This window comes from Thunnus maccoyii, chromosome 8, assembly GCF_910596095.1.
Source record: "Thunnus maccoyii chromosome 8, fThuMac1.1, whole genome shotgun sequence".
In the NCBI taxonomy this organism is placed as follows: domain Eukaryota; kingdom Metazoa; phylum Chordata; class Actinopteri; order Scombriformes; family Scombridae; genus Thunnus; species Thunnus maccoyii.
Window position 1 is genome coordinate 13853431 of NC_056540.1, and position 22172 is coordinate 13875602.

At 42.7% G+C, this 22172-nt stretch overlaps 1 protein-coding gene across 1 annotated transcript; it reads left to right on the top strand.

The window, feature by feature from the left end:
- The first annotated feature begins 512 nt into the window (after positions 1 to 512).
- nr3c1 (nuclear receptor subfamily 3, group C, member 1 (glucocorticoid receptor)) lies at positions 513 to 21261 on the top strand. The gene is made up of 9 exons (XM_042418228.1): positions 513 to 828; positions 1433 to 2637; positions 15768 to 15928; positions 16168 to 16284; positions 16384 to 16665; positions 17426 to 17570; positions 18477 to 18607; positions 19246 to 19403; positions 20521 to 21261. Exons 2-9 carry the CDS (start codon positions 1433 to 1435, stop codon positions 20671 to 20673), a joined length of 2352 nt encoding a protein of 783 aa, XP_042274162.1. The 5' UTR covers positions 513 to 828; the 3' UTR covers positions 20674 to 21261.
- Positions 21262 to 22172: the final 911 nt, after the last annotated feature.

Here is a 22172-nt window from a genome sequence, read left to right on the forward strand (position 1 = left end):
AGAAATAAAACCTACCTTCAGTCCATAGTCACTGCATTGGGGATAACACACTATCCAATCACAATTTCTCCCCCTGTCCTCTGCCAGAGTCTGTCTGTCTGTCAGTCAGTCAGTCTGTCTGTCTGTCTGTCAGTCAGTCAAAATGCACCATAAACAGCTGCAAACCACGCTGGGCAGCTGTATGTACAACCATGTAAGTAGAGACAAATGCTGACGTTTTGATGAGCACCACCTGTCCATTGCATGTGTGTGCGTTGATTGCATTGCCCTTCTAGCACTTTTTTTATTTTTGACTCTTGATTGTGTCTTGACACAAAAACTGCATTACTAATTGCACTGCAGTACATTCTTACATACAAACTTATTGCTTTGTTTTTGATGAGTTAAATGTTTATTTAAATCTCATTTTAAATCCCCAAACTGGCGCTGAGAGTTTGAACTCCAGATAACACAATAACCTGCAGTCACCCTGTGTGGCCTGCAGGCGGCGCTGCATGTTGTAAACAGCTCAGTTTGCTCAGTTCTCCATTTTGTATGTTTTTCCTTGAAGGTGAGCGCCTACTTTCCCAAGTGGCTAGCTGAGAATTACCACAGCTCAGCCAGTTTAACGCAGTTTGCATGACAATTCACCGCTAGGTCGAAGTGGGAAGACTGAAAGCTGCTGAAACAGCGTCATCTTGACGTGTTATTTTGGGTTTATGTAGCCATGTAGCTTGGATACGACGCGAGAGGAGTAACGTTAACGAACATTGAGACAGTGACACTTTCAACCAAAACAATGTTGACAGACGACCTGTGGACACACACCAACAACCAGTCATTTCAAGGGTAAGTGTGAGGTTTTATTCAGATGTCAGTTGATATGTGTGTTGGCTAACAGACACACTTTAACGCTAAATATGTAGTTATATGGGCTATGTTAGCTGGCAGGCACGAAATGTAGGGACGTAGTCACTGTAGCTGTTAGCCACATTGCTACCTAGCATGCTAACGTTAGCAGGTATTAGCCGTGGGTAAACTTTACGTTTCTCTGTGTGTGATTTGTGGTCGGACCCGTGGCATGTGTACTCGACTGAAGTATGCTTTATCAAAGGTCGGCACGGCTGCCAACATGCGCTCATGTTGTCGTTTTGCCAACGGGAGTAGCTAAGGCAGCTACGGTTAGCTATACTTAGCTAACGTTACTGTTAGCTATCAAGGGCGCGCAGGGGGGCATGCATGGCAACTTTCCCCGGTCCTGTACCGGCCTAATGTTAGTTAAGTGGACTCTGCATGTGCACAATTTAAAACCACCTTAAAGTGCATTACAATGTTACATCACTAGCTTCGTAGCACGTCCGTAAAGCTCCTGTTTAGTGTGTTTTAACGTGGTTATTACGCTATCCAACCTTGTCTGTTAACTCTCTGTCTGTTTACCCCCCAAAATAAAAAGATGGATAAAGGTGGAGTGAAGAAGATAACATATAGAAGAGATGACCATTTAAGCAAACTGGTCTACACTGAAAGCTCAGAGGAGGGAGGTCCGTTGAAAGTGGCTCCTCACAACGCTGTGTCCATCACCACCACCTCTGTCGTTCTTCCATCCAGCCCGTTAATGCAGCCAGGACAGGTGCCTAACGGCCTCAGCAACAGCCCCCTTCCAGAGGAGCTCACCTCCGCCTCCTTCACTGCCACCGTAGGCCCCCTGCAGGGAGACTCAGAGCCCAGGGGCCCGACCAAAGATCAGAGGTCCCAGCAGCAGCTTCTCCAGACGTCCACCTCATTTGGTCGTCAAACCCTGGGGGAGAATTTGCCCCAGCTGGATGCCAGTATAGCAGACATTACCCAGTCCTCCATGGATTCACTCATTGGGGGATCAGATCCCAACTTTTTCGCCATGAAAACAGAAGATTTCTCCATGGATAAAGACCAGGATCCCATTGACCTCGACCATGCCTTGGAGCACATTGGGAAAGATGTGGACGTGAACCAGAAATTGTTCAGTGACAACACACTGGATCTGCTCCATGATTTCGAGCTCACCGGGTCCCCCTCAGATTTTTATGTAGGGGATGATGCCTTCCTGTCTACTCTGGCAGATGATTCTCTGCTTGGCGATGTTAGCTCGGAGAGGGACATCAAACCTGCCGTGGTTGAGAGCAGTAACGGCAGTGGCGCAGTCTCCGTTGCTCTCAATGGCAGCAATATGGCAAGTCCAGATCAATCCAGCTCTAGCATATCCACAACTGCCAGCTTAACACCTACAACCACTTTGTCAGCGTTGGTGAAGAAAGAAAAGGATGCTGGCTTCATTCAGCTCTGCACCCCAGGTGTGATCAAACAGGAGAAGACGTCTGCAGGCCTGAGTTATTGCCAAATGAGCGGCACGTCCTCCACAGACCTGCCCAGCCCTAGTCCCATTTCCATCTGTGGGGTCAGCACTTCAGGAGGACAGAGCTACCACTTTGGAGTCAGCCCTAGCAGCTGCAATGAAGATCTGCAGCAGAAGGATCAAAAGCCAGTGTCCAACCTTTATCTCCCTGTGACGACCATTGGAACCTGGGCCAACAGAGGCCAAAGTGTTGTGGACAACTCGGGAATGCACAGGGTCAGTGAGGTTTTCCCAAGCTCTCCCGGCTACCCCACCACCTTCGCCAGGTAAGAAATGAAGGCACTAATCAGCTGACCTGACATCAGTTATGTATTTTAATCTCTCTTGCATTACCAGACGTCTTTTCTCAAAGACCAGATTTATTAGTCCTCATCCTTTCTACATTTGAAAGATGCTTCATGCATACAAATTCTCATGTCCTTATGCTCCAATGATTATCAATTAGTTACTCATCAGAATCTTATTTCATAACAATGTGGCTAACAGATTATTAATCTGAATTATTTATCAAGTCAAAATAAATATTTGCTGGTTGCTGCCTCTCGAATGTGATTAACTGCCCCCCTTCTCACACATCATTGAAAACTAGATCCTCTGGATTTTTGACTGTTGTTAGAAAAAGAAAGACATTTAAAGTTAAGATGTCCCAATCAAGTTTTCTTGCAAGGTTTTTCATCCAGGGTCCCTGTCCTGAGTCTGATATTTATATCTAGCCCTTATTACAGCTGCACAGGTCACACACAGCTAGAAGTTGGCCTGCATTACAATTCTTAAAGCCTTTTTAAATTGAGATATGATGCACAGCTGAATAACAACACACTAAGAAAATATATCCTGAGTCAGCTTCCTTTTAATAATTTATTTCTATATTTTTGTCCTTTTAGTATCTCTTGAAGTGCCCTTTTTAGTGATTTGAATTGTATTCTTGGTTTGAGGAGTGTCAGCGTTCTGCTGTTGTGGCAGCAAAGTTTGGGAATGATTTGGACAGCCTTTCTTTATTCTCAGCTCGAACACAATGCTGATGTTTAAATTGAGTTTTTTACGTGGCCACCTTTTTTAGAGACATAGTTCACCTGAGAAATGTCACTGGAATGTCAATCCAAAGACCTTTTGGCTTGTTGATACTTGTCAGGTTGGACATTATTAATTAAATTTGCTGGCTGTTGTTTGTTTACGCTGCTTTGTGGTTCACCTGCTCATGTCTTTGACAGCTTGTTTACTCAGAGTGCAGTAAACAAAGACTCGGAAAGGGATCAGGCTTCAAATAGGTGAGACCAGTCCAACAGAATATGCCTGGATCAGCCACTAATTGAAACCAAACTTTGGGCTTTAGTTACTTGTGGTGGACATTTGTCATTATTTTTGACATGTCATTGAGAAAATTAATAGACATTGAAGAAATAACTTATAGTTGCAGCTCTGCTCATGTTGTTTGTACTTCATTGTAGACAGGCTGTTTTTGAGTTATCTGGTTTCACAAATCAAACACTGTGATGATTCTAACCACTCTCATAAAAGTGGTTATTAGCTGGCTGTGTTAGTCCAGGGGTTTCCAGTCTATGAGGTCATACACATGAAGCAGGTAGGGTTTGTAACAAACAGCCAATGACATGCAGATAAGGTATAAGATATTAAATAACGTTGAAAATATTGATCCCTGTGGGAAGAATCAAATCATTAATGTGTAAAAGGTAAACAGTCAACAAAGTGAAATATATTATGACTATATTAGAAGAAAAAGTGATAAAAAGAGTAGAAAATGATACAGTCATCAAATACTGAAAGCAATAATCTACACATAGAGTGTAAAAGAATTGGAAATTTGCACATGTTAAGTAGCTCGGAGCTGGTGTAGGAAAGGAGGAAGAGGAGAATACTGGAGATAGTAAAAATGTGTGAATAAACAGGCTTGAAGAACAGAAACAATATGTGTTACTACGTTGTAGTGCAAATGGATCAGTAAGAGGTACTTGTCACTGTGAAAATATTCTTCCTTATTCAAATTAAAAGGCTGATAACTACATCGTTAGGGCACAGCGGAAAAACATTTCAATTCTATGATAGTGTCGTCTCAGGTATAGTTCATATAAAGATTATAGATTTGCTCTGTCATTTATATTTTAAAAGAACAATTAATATGCACAAAATGTTATGTATCACTTACACAAGCATCAGTGGCTATCTGCTAGTTTTTAAGATCTGTTTTACAGTCAGAGTCAAACACTCCACTGTATTTCTGATATAATCGAATGAACAATCACTCTTCAGTTTCCAAACACATTGCTGCGTGTGTTCTTCAGGACTTGTCACTGACAGTGTGGTATTTTCGACCGTTTTTGAGGAGGTGGACATTTTTATGTTTTGATAAGCCAGAACAAAAACTGCACCTCGCCGGGTTTGGTTTGTGGTGTTGGTTACCATAGCAATGGAGTTTGACTTAAAGCGAAGCCATCACTGAGACAAAAATGCTGGGGTTAACCCCTGCGTTAGTTAGTTAACCCACCAATCTCCTTTTGGTGCGACTGAATGGACTTTACAGAAAAAGGGCTGCAGGCATGAACACAGTTCTGGAGAAAGGATGTGCTGTTAAAACGCCAGGGGAATTCCACTTTTATCCAAGTCAGACATTTAATCTTTTTTAACTCTCCGACTGGACAAGCCCGAGCATCATGTGTCTGTTCATGACATGTCCCAATGCCAGTGTGTGGACCAGATAGCATCATTACTTTTATTTTTTTATTTTTTTTATCTCCCTAGGTATTTTACTTTCAGTTCAACAGTTGGTTAGTCCTGCTCGGTATCAACTCTGTGGGGTCTCATGAGGTCGTTCTCGGTTGATCACTCGGATCCTCCAGTTGCAATATGCCAAAAATAAATCTGAGATGTGCACTGTCTTCACGTGAAGCGGATCTGTCCCCAAGGAGCAGCAGAGACAGTTCATTCAACAATAGGGATGAATGACTTGTGGCATTTACAGTTCAGTCAGGCTTGTACAGTAAGAGGGAAATTCTTTCTATGTAGGGAAAAGTGGAAAAAGGCGACTTGTTCTTCTCTGACTTACTCATGTGATACTGCTGAATCTTAATTTCTGCTGGGATTTCTTTCCAGTGAGCTCTCATTCAGACGAATGTAGAGAGAGTCCAGTCACAGTGTGTGGACTACGCATGGCCCCACAAAGTGTCTTTTGTGCAGTTATTGCTTTGCTTCCCTGTAGAGTTTTATGGGTTCAGCTGTGAACGTGGCTTTGGGCCCCAGTTGTGAAGCAGCTCAATAGAAATTCTTCTCTAACAGTGGTGTGACACAGTATGTTTTGTCTTAGAGGGGGGTTTTTTTTGTCGTTTGTTTTGTTTGTGTCTCTTTGTCGTTCACACCTGTCTGATTATCTGACGGGGAGTAATCAGCCTCTAGTCATGTCTCAAAGATTGGCACGCAGAAGTATGTCATGCCATCGAGGGCACAGATGTGGTTGTATTTTTATTGCAAATGATGCATGGTATCATCTGTGTGATAGTCGTCCTAATGTCTGGCGACCAAGAACAGATGGGGAGAGACACGAGATACCTCATCTTCATTTCACATGTGGCTTTAATCGCACTGTCTTTGTGTTCTTTAGAGGTGTGTGCGTCTACGTGTGTGTATGTGTGTGCGTGTTTAAGCAAGGATTATGTCGTGTGAGCCCTGATCATTTTTTGTGTGGGCGTGCGCCTGTTTGTGTATTGGCTTATCTGTGTGTAAGCTTAGCATTTCTGTGTCTGTGTGTGTGTGTGTGTGTGTGTGTGTGTGTCTCTAGTGTGTGGGAGTCGCCTCAACCTGTGTGACATTTAGTGGCTTGAAATTAGCAGAGCGCTGGGCTGCGGTGGCTCCGTTGCTGTCAGGCTGTTGGCATCAGGTCACCATCTCCTCCAGCTTCTCACGCTATGGTGCTGCTGCTTCCTGCTGAGGCTGAGGCTTAGAGGACCTTGCGTGGCACCGAGTACCTGCCCTGCTGTAGAGGTCGGGTGCTGCTGCTTTGCACCGTGCAGATCTTCTAATATTCATCCATCTAGCTGGGACTGGTAACACAACCACGTCTCACACATCAGCAGCGCTTTAGTTAGTTTTCCTTTTCTTGCCTGTTCATTTTTATACATCACAGTTTTACAGTCTGACTCAGTTTTTATGATCTGACTCAGTGCTCCGGTTCTCACACAATGAAGAATGCTTCACCTTGAGATTTGCTCCGCCTTTGTTCCTATTTTGGGAAATACACACCCTTACTGTATGATAACTGGTTTTGATGTGACCTGATTAACGCTGAGTTGCATTGAAAGGAAGTATCTGCATTGTATAGCGAAAATGCTGAAACATAACTCCTCTGGCAGATAATAACACAGTTCGTTTTGTAGGCCCCGTGTTATGTAACCTTTGTTTTTAGCGTGGCATTTCCTCCTCTGCCTGCGATTGGCCCAGCCCATAGAGTGGAGTTCAGTTTGTGGGTCAGATGTAATGACTTAGCCATATATCCTGCTTCTGACTTTAGCCCCTTTTTGTTCCTCAGGGCTTTTTGACCAAATAAGAAATGTTGTGGAGCAGATGCTGTGTGGAGATGTTGCTTATAACACACACTGTAAGTTACTGGAGTTTCCTGGGAGGCTTTTGACTCAATTGTGTGTAATGGAGGGACGTTGTGTGCGGGAGTAATAAAACCGGCTCGCTGAATAGAGCCGTTCTCACATCTCATATGCAGACAAAGCAGTGTTGTGTAGCTTCAGCATCTAGTTTGCTCTTTATGCATGTTTGTATGTAATTTATGGTTCAATTTCTCACACAAGTAGAAGTTAGTCATCTATTGAAGTAAATTCAAAGCAGATGGATTCAGAACGTTTGCTCAGTTTTTCTATGTATAAATCAACCATTGTGTATCCTTAAATAACACACTGCACACTTCTCAGTCATATCCTGGCAGATATTGCTGCACATTAACTACAGCTGCAATTATTTAGTTGATTAATTGATTAGTTGATTGACAGAAAATTAATCAGCACCTTCTTTTCTAGTGGTTTAATCATTTAAGTCATTTTTCAAACAAAAATGCCAAACATTACCTACTTTTAGCCTCTAAACTATGAGGATTTGCTGCTTTTCTTTGTTGTTCATGATGTTAAACTGAACATCTTTTTGATTGTTGTAATAATAAGCAATTTCAAGATTGTTCCTTGGGCTTTATGAAATTGTGATAGGTATTTTTCAATGTTTTCTGAGGTCATATACCAAACAAATCAATTAATTGAGAAAATTAATCGATTTACTGATTACTCTATAGGGAAAGTAGTCTTTAGTTGCAGTCCTAATATTAACTGATTGACTAATAATGAGGCCTAGATGCAATTCTCAGCTCTGAATCACTGGCTCAAAGCCCTGCTGCGTAGTCAGACCCGGGCTGAATGATGCAGTGCCTGGGCAAGTTGAAGAGCACATCTGACAGTGTCTTCACTAAAGTAGTAAAACTCCAAAGAATTTCACATGTGGGAATATTGAGTCAACTTTGGAAACTCGCTTTGACTCACTTCTGAATAAAGCTTAAGAGGAAAACCACTCGGTGCTGCATTGAAGCGGTTTTCTGACTTCATCTCTGTCACACCAAACACCTTTACTATCCCTCCTTTGTGTTTCCTCAAATCATGCATAAGATAAACTAGCATACTTTAGATAAAAAGAAGCATAACTACGCAAGTTTTTTAATGCTATACTCTTTGTATTTACATCCTGTCGATGAAATGGAGGTTATGATTTCTTCCTTCAGGGCCGTGTTTGACAAGATTCAAGAGCTTTTATTGTCACGTGCACAGCAGGCGGCAACATTGAAGGCAGTTAAGATGGCAGATGCAGCCTGCAAGTCTTTGTTGCAACCTGTTGAATGAATTAGTTTCTTGGTGATTGGGGTGAGCTCAGTAGTTGATATTTATCAGGTAATTATTGAGGATCAGCTTCGAATCTAGAGCCTTTAACTGTTGCAGCGACTGCCTCGATTTAAGAGCTGGTGAAGTAAAATGGTGTCTGTCACAGCTGTCTGTGGGATCAGCTGTGATTTGCTGCTATGTGTGATACATGAGTAGTTTTTGGTCTTTAGTACGTTTATATATAGCTATATATATCAAGCTTATATTTAGTATATGAATAGTCTTGGGTCTCTGTGTTTTGAGAGTAACCTATGGTCAGAGTCGCTATTCAGTCTTGCTTTGGCACACCCCTCAAATTTCTTCCTCGCTTGCCTGACCTACCCTCTCTTTCTCTCTCGGTCTCTCTCTCTCTTTCTTTCTCGGTCTCTCTCTTTCTCTCTCTCTCTCTCTCTCTCTCTCTCTCTCTCTCTCTCTCTCTCTCTCTCTCTCTCTCTCTCTCTCTCTCTCTCTCTCTCTCTCTCTCTCTTTCTCTCTCTCTCTCTTTCTCTCTCTCTCTCTCTGTCCCCTCTTCTTGCTTCCTGCAACCAAGGGCAGAGACCTTGACTGTCAGCAGAAGCTTTCAGCTGCTGTAAATAACCTTTTATGATTTTGTGTATGTGTGTGCGGGACATGCGTGTCTGTTAGCTTTGTGTATAATGCAGGAGTGTGTAGGTGTGCGTCTATGTGTGCATGTGGGTGTGTCGTGAGCGCTGTGGCAGGCAGGCAGACCGCAGAGCGCTGCCGTGAAGCTCACTCTCCTGACCTACTTTCCCTCCTGCCTCCCCACAGCTGGCGCCGATGTGAACGCAGCAGATCAAATGCCAGCCATTCCAGTCGCTTTTGCGTTATTACCGCATTCCCCTGAAACCACAGTTTTGCTTTTTTTATGTTAAGTTTTTGTTGTGTTGTGACACCGAATAGGCTTATAGAAATTCCCCATATTGAGGTTAAGAAGATAAAGCTAAGTCTGTGTGCTGTTTGTGCTCCTCTTCTTACTTTTGTGTACATTTGTCGAGTCAGCAAAGTCAAACTTTAGGAGTGGGTTCCTCCCACATCCAGTGGTATCCAGCTGAAGGTATTACAGCAGCGCACACAGTAGCAGCAATCCTCTAATTCATTTTAAAGGCCTGGAAGCCACCTCCCACCTATACACACTAACTGCTCTGATTATGGAAACTAATATGGAAACTCAAGTCCTTTGGGATTGTTTTTTCTTGTGCTCTGCCATGGGTTAAGTTAAATCTTCTCCTCTGGTGTTTGAAGCCAAGCGCTAGTTGCTGCTTGGGGCTATAAAATGTAGCTGTTATTTAAACAGGCCTGTCAGTACAGCATGAAGGAGGAGACAATGGCTCCTTGCAGACAATGACACTGAGGGATCTCCTAGAGTATCACATGTAAGAGTATCTTGCTAATTGCCTGTATTGTGAACCAAAACTATGGCCATAAAAACTCTTGTTGTCTGTTAGGGGTGGGCGACGTGGCCTTAAAATAACTGCACATATTTTTGTGATAAGCATATTTATGACCATCTGAAAATGATTTTCAGCTGGTGTGGTAAGACCTGTATCCTATCTGTTTAATTATGGTGGATTCAGCCACAGGATGTGTTGAGAGCAGTGACTCTCTGCTCTTCTTTAAAATAACTCTCATCAGAGTCATTGATGCAAACGGACCTCATGGACTGACATACATGACTACAGCTGAACTCGATGCAGACAAGTATTATGTGTCCAGCTGGTGATTATCAAACTTCAGTCTATTGTTTGACTGCTCGTGCTTCTCTGGTTGTGCAGTGATTTTTTTCCACAAACATCCTGTTAAAGCATTACTGTATTTTTACCAACATCTATGAACTCATAAGGTTTTTGTTTTGTCCCGATGGTGCGTCATGCTCTGATAAATTACTGCGACCCAAACGTACAATGCAATGATTGATCAATCATGAATCTGACAGATCCTGATGCGTTTCATCTCTCAGTTCAGTGTGTTTGTGGCCTTTGTTGTGTGATGCAGTGCCTCTGCTCTTTTTCTGTGAAGGTTCATGTTATCAGGCCTCTTCTACAGTACCCAAGTTGTTGTTTTTTGGAACAAACTCCTCCACAGCGAGCCGGCATCAACATAACTTAATTACTATGTCAGTGTTTCCCCTATAATTGTGCAGGTCTGGCAGGCCGCCAGGCCAACAACAGCCCTGCCAGGCCAAGAAAATCTTTTTTTTAATGCCAAAAATAACGCCAAATATCCATTCATTCGGAAATCAATAGCGTTTGGGAGGCTCTATGCAGTGCTGTTCCGAAACGTGAGTCAACCTCTGTGTCGTTGCCTGGGAAACTCAGAGGAAAAGGTTAGCAGCAAGTTGTCAATCTGGCAGTAAATGTACAGTACAGACTACACTGTGTCAGTTAATAATTGCTGCAGCTTCTCAAGCAAAATAAAATCGCGTCTGTTGTTTCCCCAACTGCTGGAAAAGTGAAGGGGTTAACCCCGAAGTTAGCAACAACGGGTTAGCTTAACCTGATGACGCTAAACAGAGAATGGAGAACTGTGTGGCTGCTGAGTCTCTCCCAAGTTTTGCTCAGCACATCCCCACCCCCATCTCCCCACCCGAGGCTGCCACCACCCTAAAGCAGTCAACCCAGAGGAAACACTGTATGTGTTGACGCTGTAGATAATATGATAAGACAACTTCATATCACATTAAGATTTATACTGCTGTTATCACAAATGATATGATATGGCACACCCCTACTGTCAGTGTATTGCTGTTACAGTGTGGCTTGTGTATTGTGACACTGTTGCAGTTATGTCACAAACCTATAAAGCAATAACGTTGTCATTGAAGGGCAGATATGTTAGAGTCCAGCCCAGACTTTGGCCAAACAAATCCAGTCTGTCAATCCTAATAGAAGCGGTGCTGTTGTTGCGAGAGTGATTCAGAGCGTGCAGACTAGTTCCCCTTTCTATTTTGGTGGCTCTTACCTCGGGGAAGGAGCACTTCCTTCTGCTCCTCCTCTGCTCTTCTTTTCACGCTCACAGAGTTTTGGTGAAGATCAGGGGTGATGACCCTGTTGGTGCAATGTTGATCCATATCAGGAACAGTGATAATCATTACAGTAACATGGCAGTCAGATTGGAACCATGCAGCCACCCAGCCAGATTTTTGTGCAGATCCTAAGCGGGCTTTTAGACCTAAATTAGGCCTGCATTAAATCGACACAGTGGGGGGGTTGTAGCTCCAGGTAATGGCGAGTCATAAAATGCCATCCAGGAAGTCCAGTTAGAATAACAGATCCATCTATTTGAAGCCAAAACTCTGCCCGGCGGTTTAGGTTTATAATACTTTTACAACTGTTTTATCTTTGATCCCAGCCATCGCTGGGTAAACAGTCGAAATACTCAGTTCATGTTACAAAGTAATCTACCAGGAAATTAATTTGCTGTCCCTGACCTGAGAAGCACCTGATTTGGCTGCATATTGCTTGAAGATGTGTGCAGAAAATTAAATCTACCAGGAATGACCACTTGCATGTATGTAATTGACCAGCGCAGCTCCCTTCCGGATGACGTGACTTTGTGTTGTGTCGAATGTTGAGTGAGGTTCAAGTTTTTTGCTGGAAAACCCTGCATTTGTTGCTGGAGTTCTCTGTGTTTACACCCCCGCTGCCCTGCCGAATCTCCCCATGAATGAGAGGACTGCAGTATGTCACACAGAGTTAAAGACGGTCGTAACTTGGCCATCGTATTCAGTTTAATTCAGGAGCTTGACCTCACCACATGTCTGCCAGAGACAACCAGTTGAATAAGACGATTGTTCATATCTGTCTGATTACTCATTTGTGACTGGGCCTGAAGTAGGTCAAGTAGGATGATGTAGGCTAATATGTGGAATAAAAGCACAGAAAGATCCATCACACCTAAAAAGAAATAGCTGGGTTTTGTAACGATATTACTCAGACTGCTCCTTGTCTTAAGATACGAAGAGCCAGGGGTATATTGAGCAGAGGCCTTCTAAGTCACTCGTGACACATGGCTGAAGGGGGATTATGAATTGTTAAGCAGGGCACTGGGCCACCGGCATAGTCGTAAGTGCATCAAGTGGCTTGCCTCATTACAACTCAGGCTGATTGATCACACTTCTACAAACGTAAGCGCTTAACTTTCTCAGCTCTGCTCTTGTTGAAGTCGAGGCCCATCTCGGGGTGTCTCTGCTTTTGTGCTGCAGCTGAGCTCTGACCGATAGTAAACTCTGAGGGAATGCGAGAACTTCCTGTCGACGGCAAGCACGCACTTCAGCAGATGGTTTCAAAAAGAGGAAATTTGGTCTTCCCACATTGCTGTGCAGCTTTGATTGGTTTGTCTCTTACAATCCACAAAAACATATTTGTAGCTTGTCTTACGGCCTCATTGAAAGTCGTAAACCAATTTCACGTTGAGTTTTGAGGAAAAATACCAGTAAGCAATGATGCTGCTTGTGACTTACTTTGTTGTTATTGTTAAAACATATAGCGGCTGCAGTAATTGGATTGGAACCAGTAGCCTAAAGCCTTTCAGTAAAGCTGTCCTGCTGACACAATCCCAGTGGGCCAGTGAAGGACATATTGGCTACCCCGCCACACCCTGTGACATCATCATCATCACACTGGCCTCATTAGCCTCCTCCGCCCACCCTGCTGGTCACCACGTCCTGCTTTTGGGATTTTGTTTGTTTGTTTGTGTGTGTGCTCTCATAGCGGTGTGTTGAGGAAACCCCACATAAATCTGTGTGTGAGACAGATGGCGAACTGGTAACATCATCACAACGGCACAGCTCTTTTATATGAAATGTATTTACTGGGTGGCCCTTCACCCCGGCTGCTGTTTTTTGTGTTTACCGTTGGCTGTGAGCCATACGGCAGGCCTTCAGACATGCTGGGTGAATGGGATGAAGAACTAGGAAATGCATTTCTAAAGATAATATAACATAAGAGTTAATAACCCAAAATATTTTGAGCTGTGAACCATGATACCTTGATATTAGATTTTTGTCACAATGCAATTATCTGGTGAGACAATACACATTTTGAATCACTGCACACTATAAGCTGTGTTCCTATAACTGATCTTAAAGCAGCATTGTTTGACGTTTTTGGTAACTTGGGGGCAGTGAAACAAGCTGTGAACACAACAGTGATATATAACCACCATTTAAAGTTGTTATGGTGAACAACAGTTGCCTGTTTACACATCTGACAGACACAGAGTGACATTAGCTGTCATTTTGAGTTGTGTTTCTCACCACTTGATGTGGTGTCAGATCAATCTTCACTGTCCTCCTAGATTTGTTTTGTTTTTATGCTTTTTATTAGTTAGTGATAGTGGAGAGATGACAGGAAATGAGAGAGAGAGAGAGAGAGAGAGAGAGATATGCAACAAGGGTCCCTGGTTTATGGTTGGTGTCTTGACCCCTAAGCCACGGGAGGTGCCTCCTACTTCTATTTTTTTCTCTCCATCAACTCCACTAGTTACTCTGCCTCTTTAGCAGCTACTATGTTCATTAACTTATCAGTAACTTCATTTGTGTCCAGTTTGGTGCAGAGCAGGTAGTGTGCAGTGGGTTTATCAGAGCTTTATCTGAATGGGGCTCAATATTTCTCTGTAGATTAATAATAAATGCTTGTCATGAGATTTTTATTATTTATGATTCTGTGGCGGCCCTGACTTTGCTGGGAAACACTGATATATGAACTAAGCACGATTTTAGGATAATCTGTAATGTATTGGATTTTTCGGATGTGGATGTGTGATTGTTAATTTCTTGGAAATTTTCGTAGTTTAGTTGTTTTGTCCTGTTGCCAGTTTTACAGACAAATAATAAATGCAGTTTCTGTGTCTGTAAGAAATGTACTTGCATAGGCCATTACAATAATTAATCCAATTTCCAGGTCTGAAAGAGAGTTTAGATTTTCACAGCAGTTATAAATATTTATATTACTGTTGGTGCTGCTTAGGCTGTCCACTTCAAACTAAGATAAATTGTGCACACAATATTGTGTGTGATTTGTTTAGTGCTACTTATGCTTCTTGGCTGTTTCCACCACAGTGAAATCAAAGCCTTTTGTTCTTCTAAATATTGTGTAAAATGTGTCTCTGCAGAGTGTGATCAAGTTCAGTTTTATTTGAGTTATTTGAGTTTTATTTATGTTTATGCAGTTCCTCTGTGTTCTGATTTAAATCTGGCCCAGGTTTAACCTCTTACAGCTGGACCTAGAGAGAGTTGTTTAGTGAGCACCCCACTTTGTGGTGTCCTCGCCTCTCAAACCAACCAGAAAGTATGAGGGTGTACAAAACAACGCAGAGTTCGGTTAATGACACCCAGAAAACGAAAGCTCACAAACTCTCAGCGCACAGTTGTATTGAAATACAAGTCATTGGAGGTAAATGGACGGACTTAATTGACCACAGTGTGTTTGTCAGCTGTGCTCAGAAAGCTCTCAGCCCTGTCATGGCAAGGCAGCCTCCTCTGAGGTCTCTCCCTGATGGTTTTTTTTTTTTTTTATCTGGCTGCTGAATTCTTCTGGACTTGATGCTTTGATGTTTCACTCAGGTTTTCCCATCCTGCTAGGCACACTGACTGCTGGGGCCTGGCCTGCTTTCATGATAATACCCTCATGTTGTGTAACTAAGAGTGAACTTGGCTCCACAGCTCAAACACAGCTCTTCATAAGTGCGTTACTGTGCAGTGACAGTCCAGAGCAGCCTTTATCAAATCAAATTGTTTGCTTTCATTGAGATGGTGGACGTGTGGACACATGGACGGACAGACACAGTTGTTGCTTGGCTCAGGCTCGATATCCTCTCACTGTGGGCGTTGTTGTTGCTGTGGCCACTGGGTTAGAAAGGGGGTGTGGACCTCTGGCGCATGGATGCAGCAAAGCCCGGCGTCATCTAGTGGTCATTTTGAAAAAATGCATCTGTAACCACTGCTGACTGGGTCTGGAAACATTTGTGGTTCAATCAAAGGAAGAAGGGCTGTTTTATGACAACCACTGGTGACCAAAGATCTTGAGATAGTTTAGGCTTTAAAGGCCCAAATGGGCACAAGGGGACCTACTTTTCTTCACTCATGATGTTGGGAACGAAGGCTAAATTGAGATTAAAAAAACAAGCACAAGGAACACATTGAGTCTGGCAGGAGGATATTTATGTGTAGTGTATCTGTGTAGTTTATTTGTGTAAGGATTTAGTGCAGAAATGTAAATATGAACTGGAGCTGAACTCTCAAATCTGAAAAGATGCTTTCAGTTGTAGAGGTGGATGAGACAAGCATACAGTATGAGCCATGGTATGAATTTGACTAAAATGTTTGTGTAGCTATGTGACATTTATAATCCTTTTAAAGTAACACTTTTAGTAAACAGGAATTTTTTAGTCAATTTCATGTCTTTAAGAGACTGAATATCCTTAACATTTTTCTACCCTGTCTTATCTTCTCCCTTCAGTTCTGCTTCCAGACCGGAAGGGGGCACCGCTTCATCTTCGGCACAGGGAAAGAGCGGGACTCATAAAATCTGCCTGGTGTGCTCTGATGAGGCTTCAGGTTGCCACTATGGTGTGCTCACTTGCGGCAGTTGCAAGGTCTTCTTCAAGAGAGCAGTGGAAGGTACAAAAGCCATACGATGATCATTAATTTCTCACTGATTCATTCATTGCTTCTAATAACCTTATTCATCACCAATATGTGTCACTTACATTTGCTGAAATGCTGGAGTCATTATGACTTTGCAGGCATCATTATAAAGTAATGGACTGTGGTACAGCTAATTAGTTTTTCCCCCTGGAGTGTTTGCCACAGCAATGAAGGTAAATAACAGATTAATCTTCCTCTTCTGTGTGTCTCAGGGCAGCATAATTACCTGTGCGCTGGGAGGAACGACTGCATCATAGACAAGATCAGGAGGAAGAACTGCCCAGCCTGCCGCTTCCGCAAGTGTCTGATGGCAGGCATGAACCTGGAAGGTATATCAACCACACGGATAAGTGTAAACAGTGCACCCTGGAGTCTTCATTTCTTATATTTGTGATATTTAAGACTTCCCTGTTCTCTCTCCTCTGCAGCGCGCAAAACCAAGAAGTTGAATCGCTTAAAAGGTGTCCAGCCGAGCAACCCACCCGAGGCACTTCCCTCTCCACCAGTGGAGGCTCGCTCCCTCTTACCCAAGTGCATGCCTCAACTCGTCCCCACGATGCTGTCCCTGCTGAAGGCCATCGAGCCAGACACCTTTTACGCCGGCTACGACAGCAGCCTGCCTGACACCTCCACTCGCCTCATGACCACCCTCAACAGGCTGGGCGGCCGACAGGTCATCTCTGCCGTCAAGTGGGCCAAGGCTCTGCCAGGTTAGTGGTGTACTCGACAGTGAGTATAGATTATATACAGTGAGATTAAGGTAGTTTACGTCGGGTAGTTTGTGCCGAGAAATACATGACACACTGAGGTCAGTCTGCAGTCAGAACACAGATGTGCCACATTCACATTTTTCCTTCTCTAGTGTTGCTTTTGACCTCCCACAGTAAGAAAAAAAAAAAAAAACTCTCATGCTTCCAGTCATGCATGAAATTTATATGTGGCACTCTCCGTGTTGTATTTCAGACATCGCGTATCCTCACGACACAAAATGCAGCCAGCATGTGCGCCACTCGCACTGCAAGTGTTTCATTTTAACAGCCCACAACACAGTTTGAAGCATGAATATTTATATTTATTGTTGGCTAAAAACAGACAAATTCGTAATATATTAGCGCAGCACGAACTGGGTGTCTGTCTAATTTGATTTGTATTAAGAAACAAACTGCCAAAGCATCTGGAGCTGCTCCATCTGTGACACGCAGGCACATTTGGCCACCAGGTGCTCACATGGAGTTCTGTTTACTAGATTCTGCGCTCACAGAATAAAGTTTAAGTTAGTAATAGTTCACAAAGTTAGTTATTCTTCACCTGCTTACAATAAGATTATTATTTCTTATCTAAATCTGAATTTAAACGTATCTACATTTAGTTGTCATTGCACCACCACGTCCTCTCACATGTTGTCACTGGCTGTATGAGTGGAACAGCTCTGTCTTAGTCGTTCAAGTATTTCCTCGTTCTTCCCCTCAGGTTTCAGGAACCTGCACCTGGACGACCAGATGACCCTGCTGCAGTGCTCCTGGCTCTTCCTCATGTCTTTCGGTCTGGGCTGGAGGTCTTACCAACAGTGCAACGGCGACATGCTCTGTTTCGCACCAGACCTCGTTATAAATGAGTATGTACCGTTCAGTTTTTAGTCTATCCGGTGTGACTTTTGACTACACTGCAGCACGTTGTCTTGAAATCATGTGTCACTGTTGGCAGAATTAATATTTAACCATTATGTGTGAAAGTGAGAACAGACAATAACATGGCCTGGAAAGTTTTTTTTTCTTCCCAACAGTCTGCCAATGCATATATCTGTTTGTGTATGTGTGTCTATCAGTGCAGCTCTCTGCTCTGTGCTGTGTATGTAATATCTCTTGAAAATCAAACAGCATCTGTCAGCTGTCATCGGTAATCAGTGTTTCATCCTTCGTATAGATGTGATGACTCTGTGTGTTAACAGTACGCTGTAGAGTGTAGTGAGCAGTCAGCACGGTTACCATGCTCAAGGCTGTAATAGACTTTTTCTTTTTCCCCATTTTTCATAATCATGGCAGCCCTGAAATAATCTGAAACTGGTAAACAGACTCTTGCGTGATATGAATGGCCAAGCATATGGGCCTGGGGGTTAGGGATGCACATTTTCCATACATTTTCTCTTCACTTTGACTCAGATTAAGAAATGAAAAAGCAACTCTTATAAATATAAATTCCCAGAGTTCTTGCCCGAGTTTGTCCTCACTTTCACCCACACTATTATTTCATGTCTGGGATGACGCTCATCTGTCATCTAAAATCTGCATCCTCAACCCTTCTACATCAACAAACTAATAAACTGAATCTCATTTCCGGAAGAAAGATTTAAAATAGGACCCACAAATTGTTGGCAGCAAGACCTACAACATTTAATCTACAGAGATATTACAGGACGCTGCTTCATCTCCCTGATAGAGACTGCACAGGCAGCCTTATAAATCAGCTGTCACTAAGGAGACACAAGTATGTGCCGTTTTAACAGTTTCTGTCTGATTTCAAGGGAGCGGATGAAGCTGCCCTACATGGCCGACCAGTGCGAGCAGATGCTGAAGATTTCCAGCGAGTTCGTGCGGCTGCAGGTTTCCCACGACGAGTACTTGTGCATGAAGGTCCTGCTGCTGCTCAGCACAGGTCAGAAATGTGCTGCTGTGTTAACACAATCCTTACAAAAAACATTACTGTGATCCAATACTGTCCACAGATGCTGAAAGTTAAAGTTGATGTATGCACAGGTCAAAACCTCACATCACAGCACTTTACCAACTCATTAACTGACATGCAGTTACTGTAAATAAGAATAGTTCTTTATTCTTGCCTTGTGAGATACAGAAAAATACACACACACAATTTTAACCAACCAGAGCACAGAAATACACTCAACCTCCCTTCATGTTGTCTCCTACATGTAACCTATTGCAGGAGAATTGAAGATGCAAGCAAAGATTCAATAATTATACTCAAGCTGATTGAAAATATCTGTGGATCTATAATTGCAGGTATCCTAAACACACCTTACAGTCCACACAACCCTCCGCAGGGTGTGCTGGTTTTGTTCTGGCAAGTGTGTGTCCTGCTGGTGCTTTGTGATGCTAAATGTTATTGGGAGTTGTTTTTGTCCTTCATGGCACTAACGCTTACTCTAATTAGAAATATAAAAAACGTCCCTCCTCCTTTGCATTTTAAAGCTGAACACTGCATACCAGTTTGGTACAGTACACTATCCTTATCTCAGTCCCACATGTTGACCTTGAGTGTCACCTCTCCTGTAGTGCCAAAGGACGGCCTGAAGAGTCAGGCGGTGTTCGAAGAGATTCGGATGTCGTACATCAAGGAGCTGGGGAAAGCCATCGTGAAGCGCGAGGAGAACTCCAGCCAGAACTGGCAGCGTTTCTACCAGCTCACCAAGCTGTTAGACTCCATGCATGAGGTACAGAGATCTGCTATATGAGGACAAAACACCTCCTCTGACACAAGCATTATGTTAACAGTCTGCAGCTTTCTCAATGAATTCTTAATCAGTATTCCACTGCAAGTGATTAATCTTATTTAGTTTAAAGTATTTACGTGGTTCAAAGAAACTTCATACAATAATGCAGAGTTACCTAGATTTAAACTGTTTGATAAGATTGTGACAAATGTCACTGTGCTTTTGTGAAACCAGGCCTTGCTTATTGTAGAATAGTTTTCTGCATCTTATTACACGAAATATCTCAAGCACACTTTTTGTGTAAAATATTAATATTGCATTAAATGTTTTGAGTCCATTACAAGTGAAGATTTTGGTATATTTGTCGGCAGTTTATTCAGTATGCAACCATTTTTCATACTGCAGCCTGTTGCACCAGCTGATCTTAGATTTGAGTGAAAAGTCAACACTACCTTCTACGTTGTAAATGGTTAGTTTGGCACTAAATTTGCCACTTTGGTCAGTAGCACTGTCGCTACTTAAGCTATAACTGTGGCTCAGCTGGAAGAGCAGGTTGTCCATCAACTGCAGGGTTGATGGTTTAATCCTTGGCGGCCTCCTCTGTCCTTGGGCAAGACACTGAGCCCCTAAATTCATTGTGTATGTATGCTATCACATGTGAACTAGCAAACGATACAAGCTGTGTTCATTCATCTAATATCACCTCACACCACAAAAAAATCAAGTGTGTACAGCATCATTTGTGTACCTTTGTCTATTGAAAAAGAAAAGTATTTTTACAGCTTGATACCGAACATGCAAAGCAATTTCATCATAAAAAAACTGAAGAAGCCTTTTAGATGAGAGGCGAAACATCTTTAAGAATCTAAAGCGAGTACAGTAGCTCTTCTGGATATACCATGATGGTCTCTCCTATCTTTGTAACCAATGTGCTATGGCAACAGTTGCTAAGGAAGGACTTAAACCTGCTCAGGAGAGGCATGGATTTTTAGTTACATTTTAACTACTTTAGTTACTTACTTAACTACAAATAAGTTGTATGATGTACCTTATTTTTATTGACCCTGTTTTTGTGTGAATTATCCACTAATAAGTTCTCCTCTCTGCGTGTCTGCAGATGGTCGGTGGACTGCTCAGCTTCTGCTTCTACACCTTTGTGAATAAATCCCTGAGTGTGGAGTTCCCAGAGATGCTGGCAGAGATCATCAGCAACCAGTTACCAAAATTCAAGGCCGGGAGTGTCAAAGCACTCCTGTTCCACCAGAGATGACTCTGCCCCGTAACAGACACAATGCCTTAAAATCCCACCACATCACCTCACCACCCCCACACCCCGAAGAGCGACGATGAAAAGGACTGAGGATCTGAGGCGAGGAGTGAATGATGTTTTTGGGAGCGAGTATGCAACTTTGTAGTGGCTTACGGGTCTGTAGTGAAAGAGCGGAGAGACTGGAGGAAATTATGTAGGACCAGACAGCGAGCACAGAAGTTTTTGTTTCATCGAGCAGTCTAACGGCACGTTCAGACCGGATGCGGAAACTTTGCGAAGCGTCAATTCTCGCGCGAGCAGGAGCCTGGCTGTTCACACCGGATGCACATTTCTCTGCACCGGTCAACAAACGATCCTGCTCCTATGCTCTTTTCTAATCACATTTAGAGCTGATCTTTATCATTGGTAAGTAATAACCTCGTCAATCTTACATTTGATTGGCCAACGCTAGCCTTTAACCCCACACCCACCTCTCTTTGTCTGTCTGTGCGTGTGTGTGTCTGTCTGCCTGCTTGTCTCTCTCACTTTTAGACACAACTGACAAATATGTGCTTATATATATATATATATATATATATATATATATATATGTATATATATGTGTGTGTGTGTGTGTGTGTGTGTGTGTGTATATATGTATGTATATATATATATATATATACACACACACACACACACACACACACATATATGTGTATATATATGTATGTATATATGTGTGTGTATGTATGTATGTATATATATGTATGTATGAGGCTGGACAGCCAAACGCCATCATCAATATTTTCAGATGAACTTCTGTCCCTCATTGGCACAGAGGGTATTTTCTTTTGAAAAAAGACCGGATCTATGCCGTTCCTGTGTCTGACTTCCTGCTCGGCTCAGTCTGCTCGGCGTAGTCACAGCTTCTGTCAAAAATAGACAAAGGGCATATTTTTAGCGGAGCTGTATCACTGATAATAAATTATACCGAAACTATGGCTGCAGATCGCAAGCCGGCCGCAGCGCGTCCGGTCTGAACGGTTCAGTTGGTCAACATGGGTGCCGAAAGGAAACTGGCTGAGCTTCCCGGTGCTTCACGGCACTTCCGTATCCGGTCTGAATCCGCTGTAAGATGTAGTGTATAACAAGTAGGAATTGTTTGTAAGATAAAAGATAATCACAGAGAGAAAATAGGCTTAACATCCATGTCGTCTCAGGTTTCTTACCTTCAAATACACAACGATATCTAAAATAGATAAAACAAATATCTATGTACAGGTTCTGATAGTATTTTCTACATTTTCAAATTCTAACAGTTTATACAATTTTCCAGGTCGTTGTTGCCTGAGAAGGTAACAAAGCTTAATTAATAACATGCTCTTAAGTAGGCTTTTAGACTGTATGTTCCTCTTTTAGTTTTTATAGGAGGTTGTAACAAAATGTTTATCAGTCAAATGGGGGGATACAAATGTTTTCCAGTCATTTAAAAAGCATATTTCACTGCTTTGATACTTTGG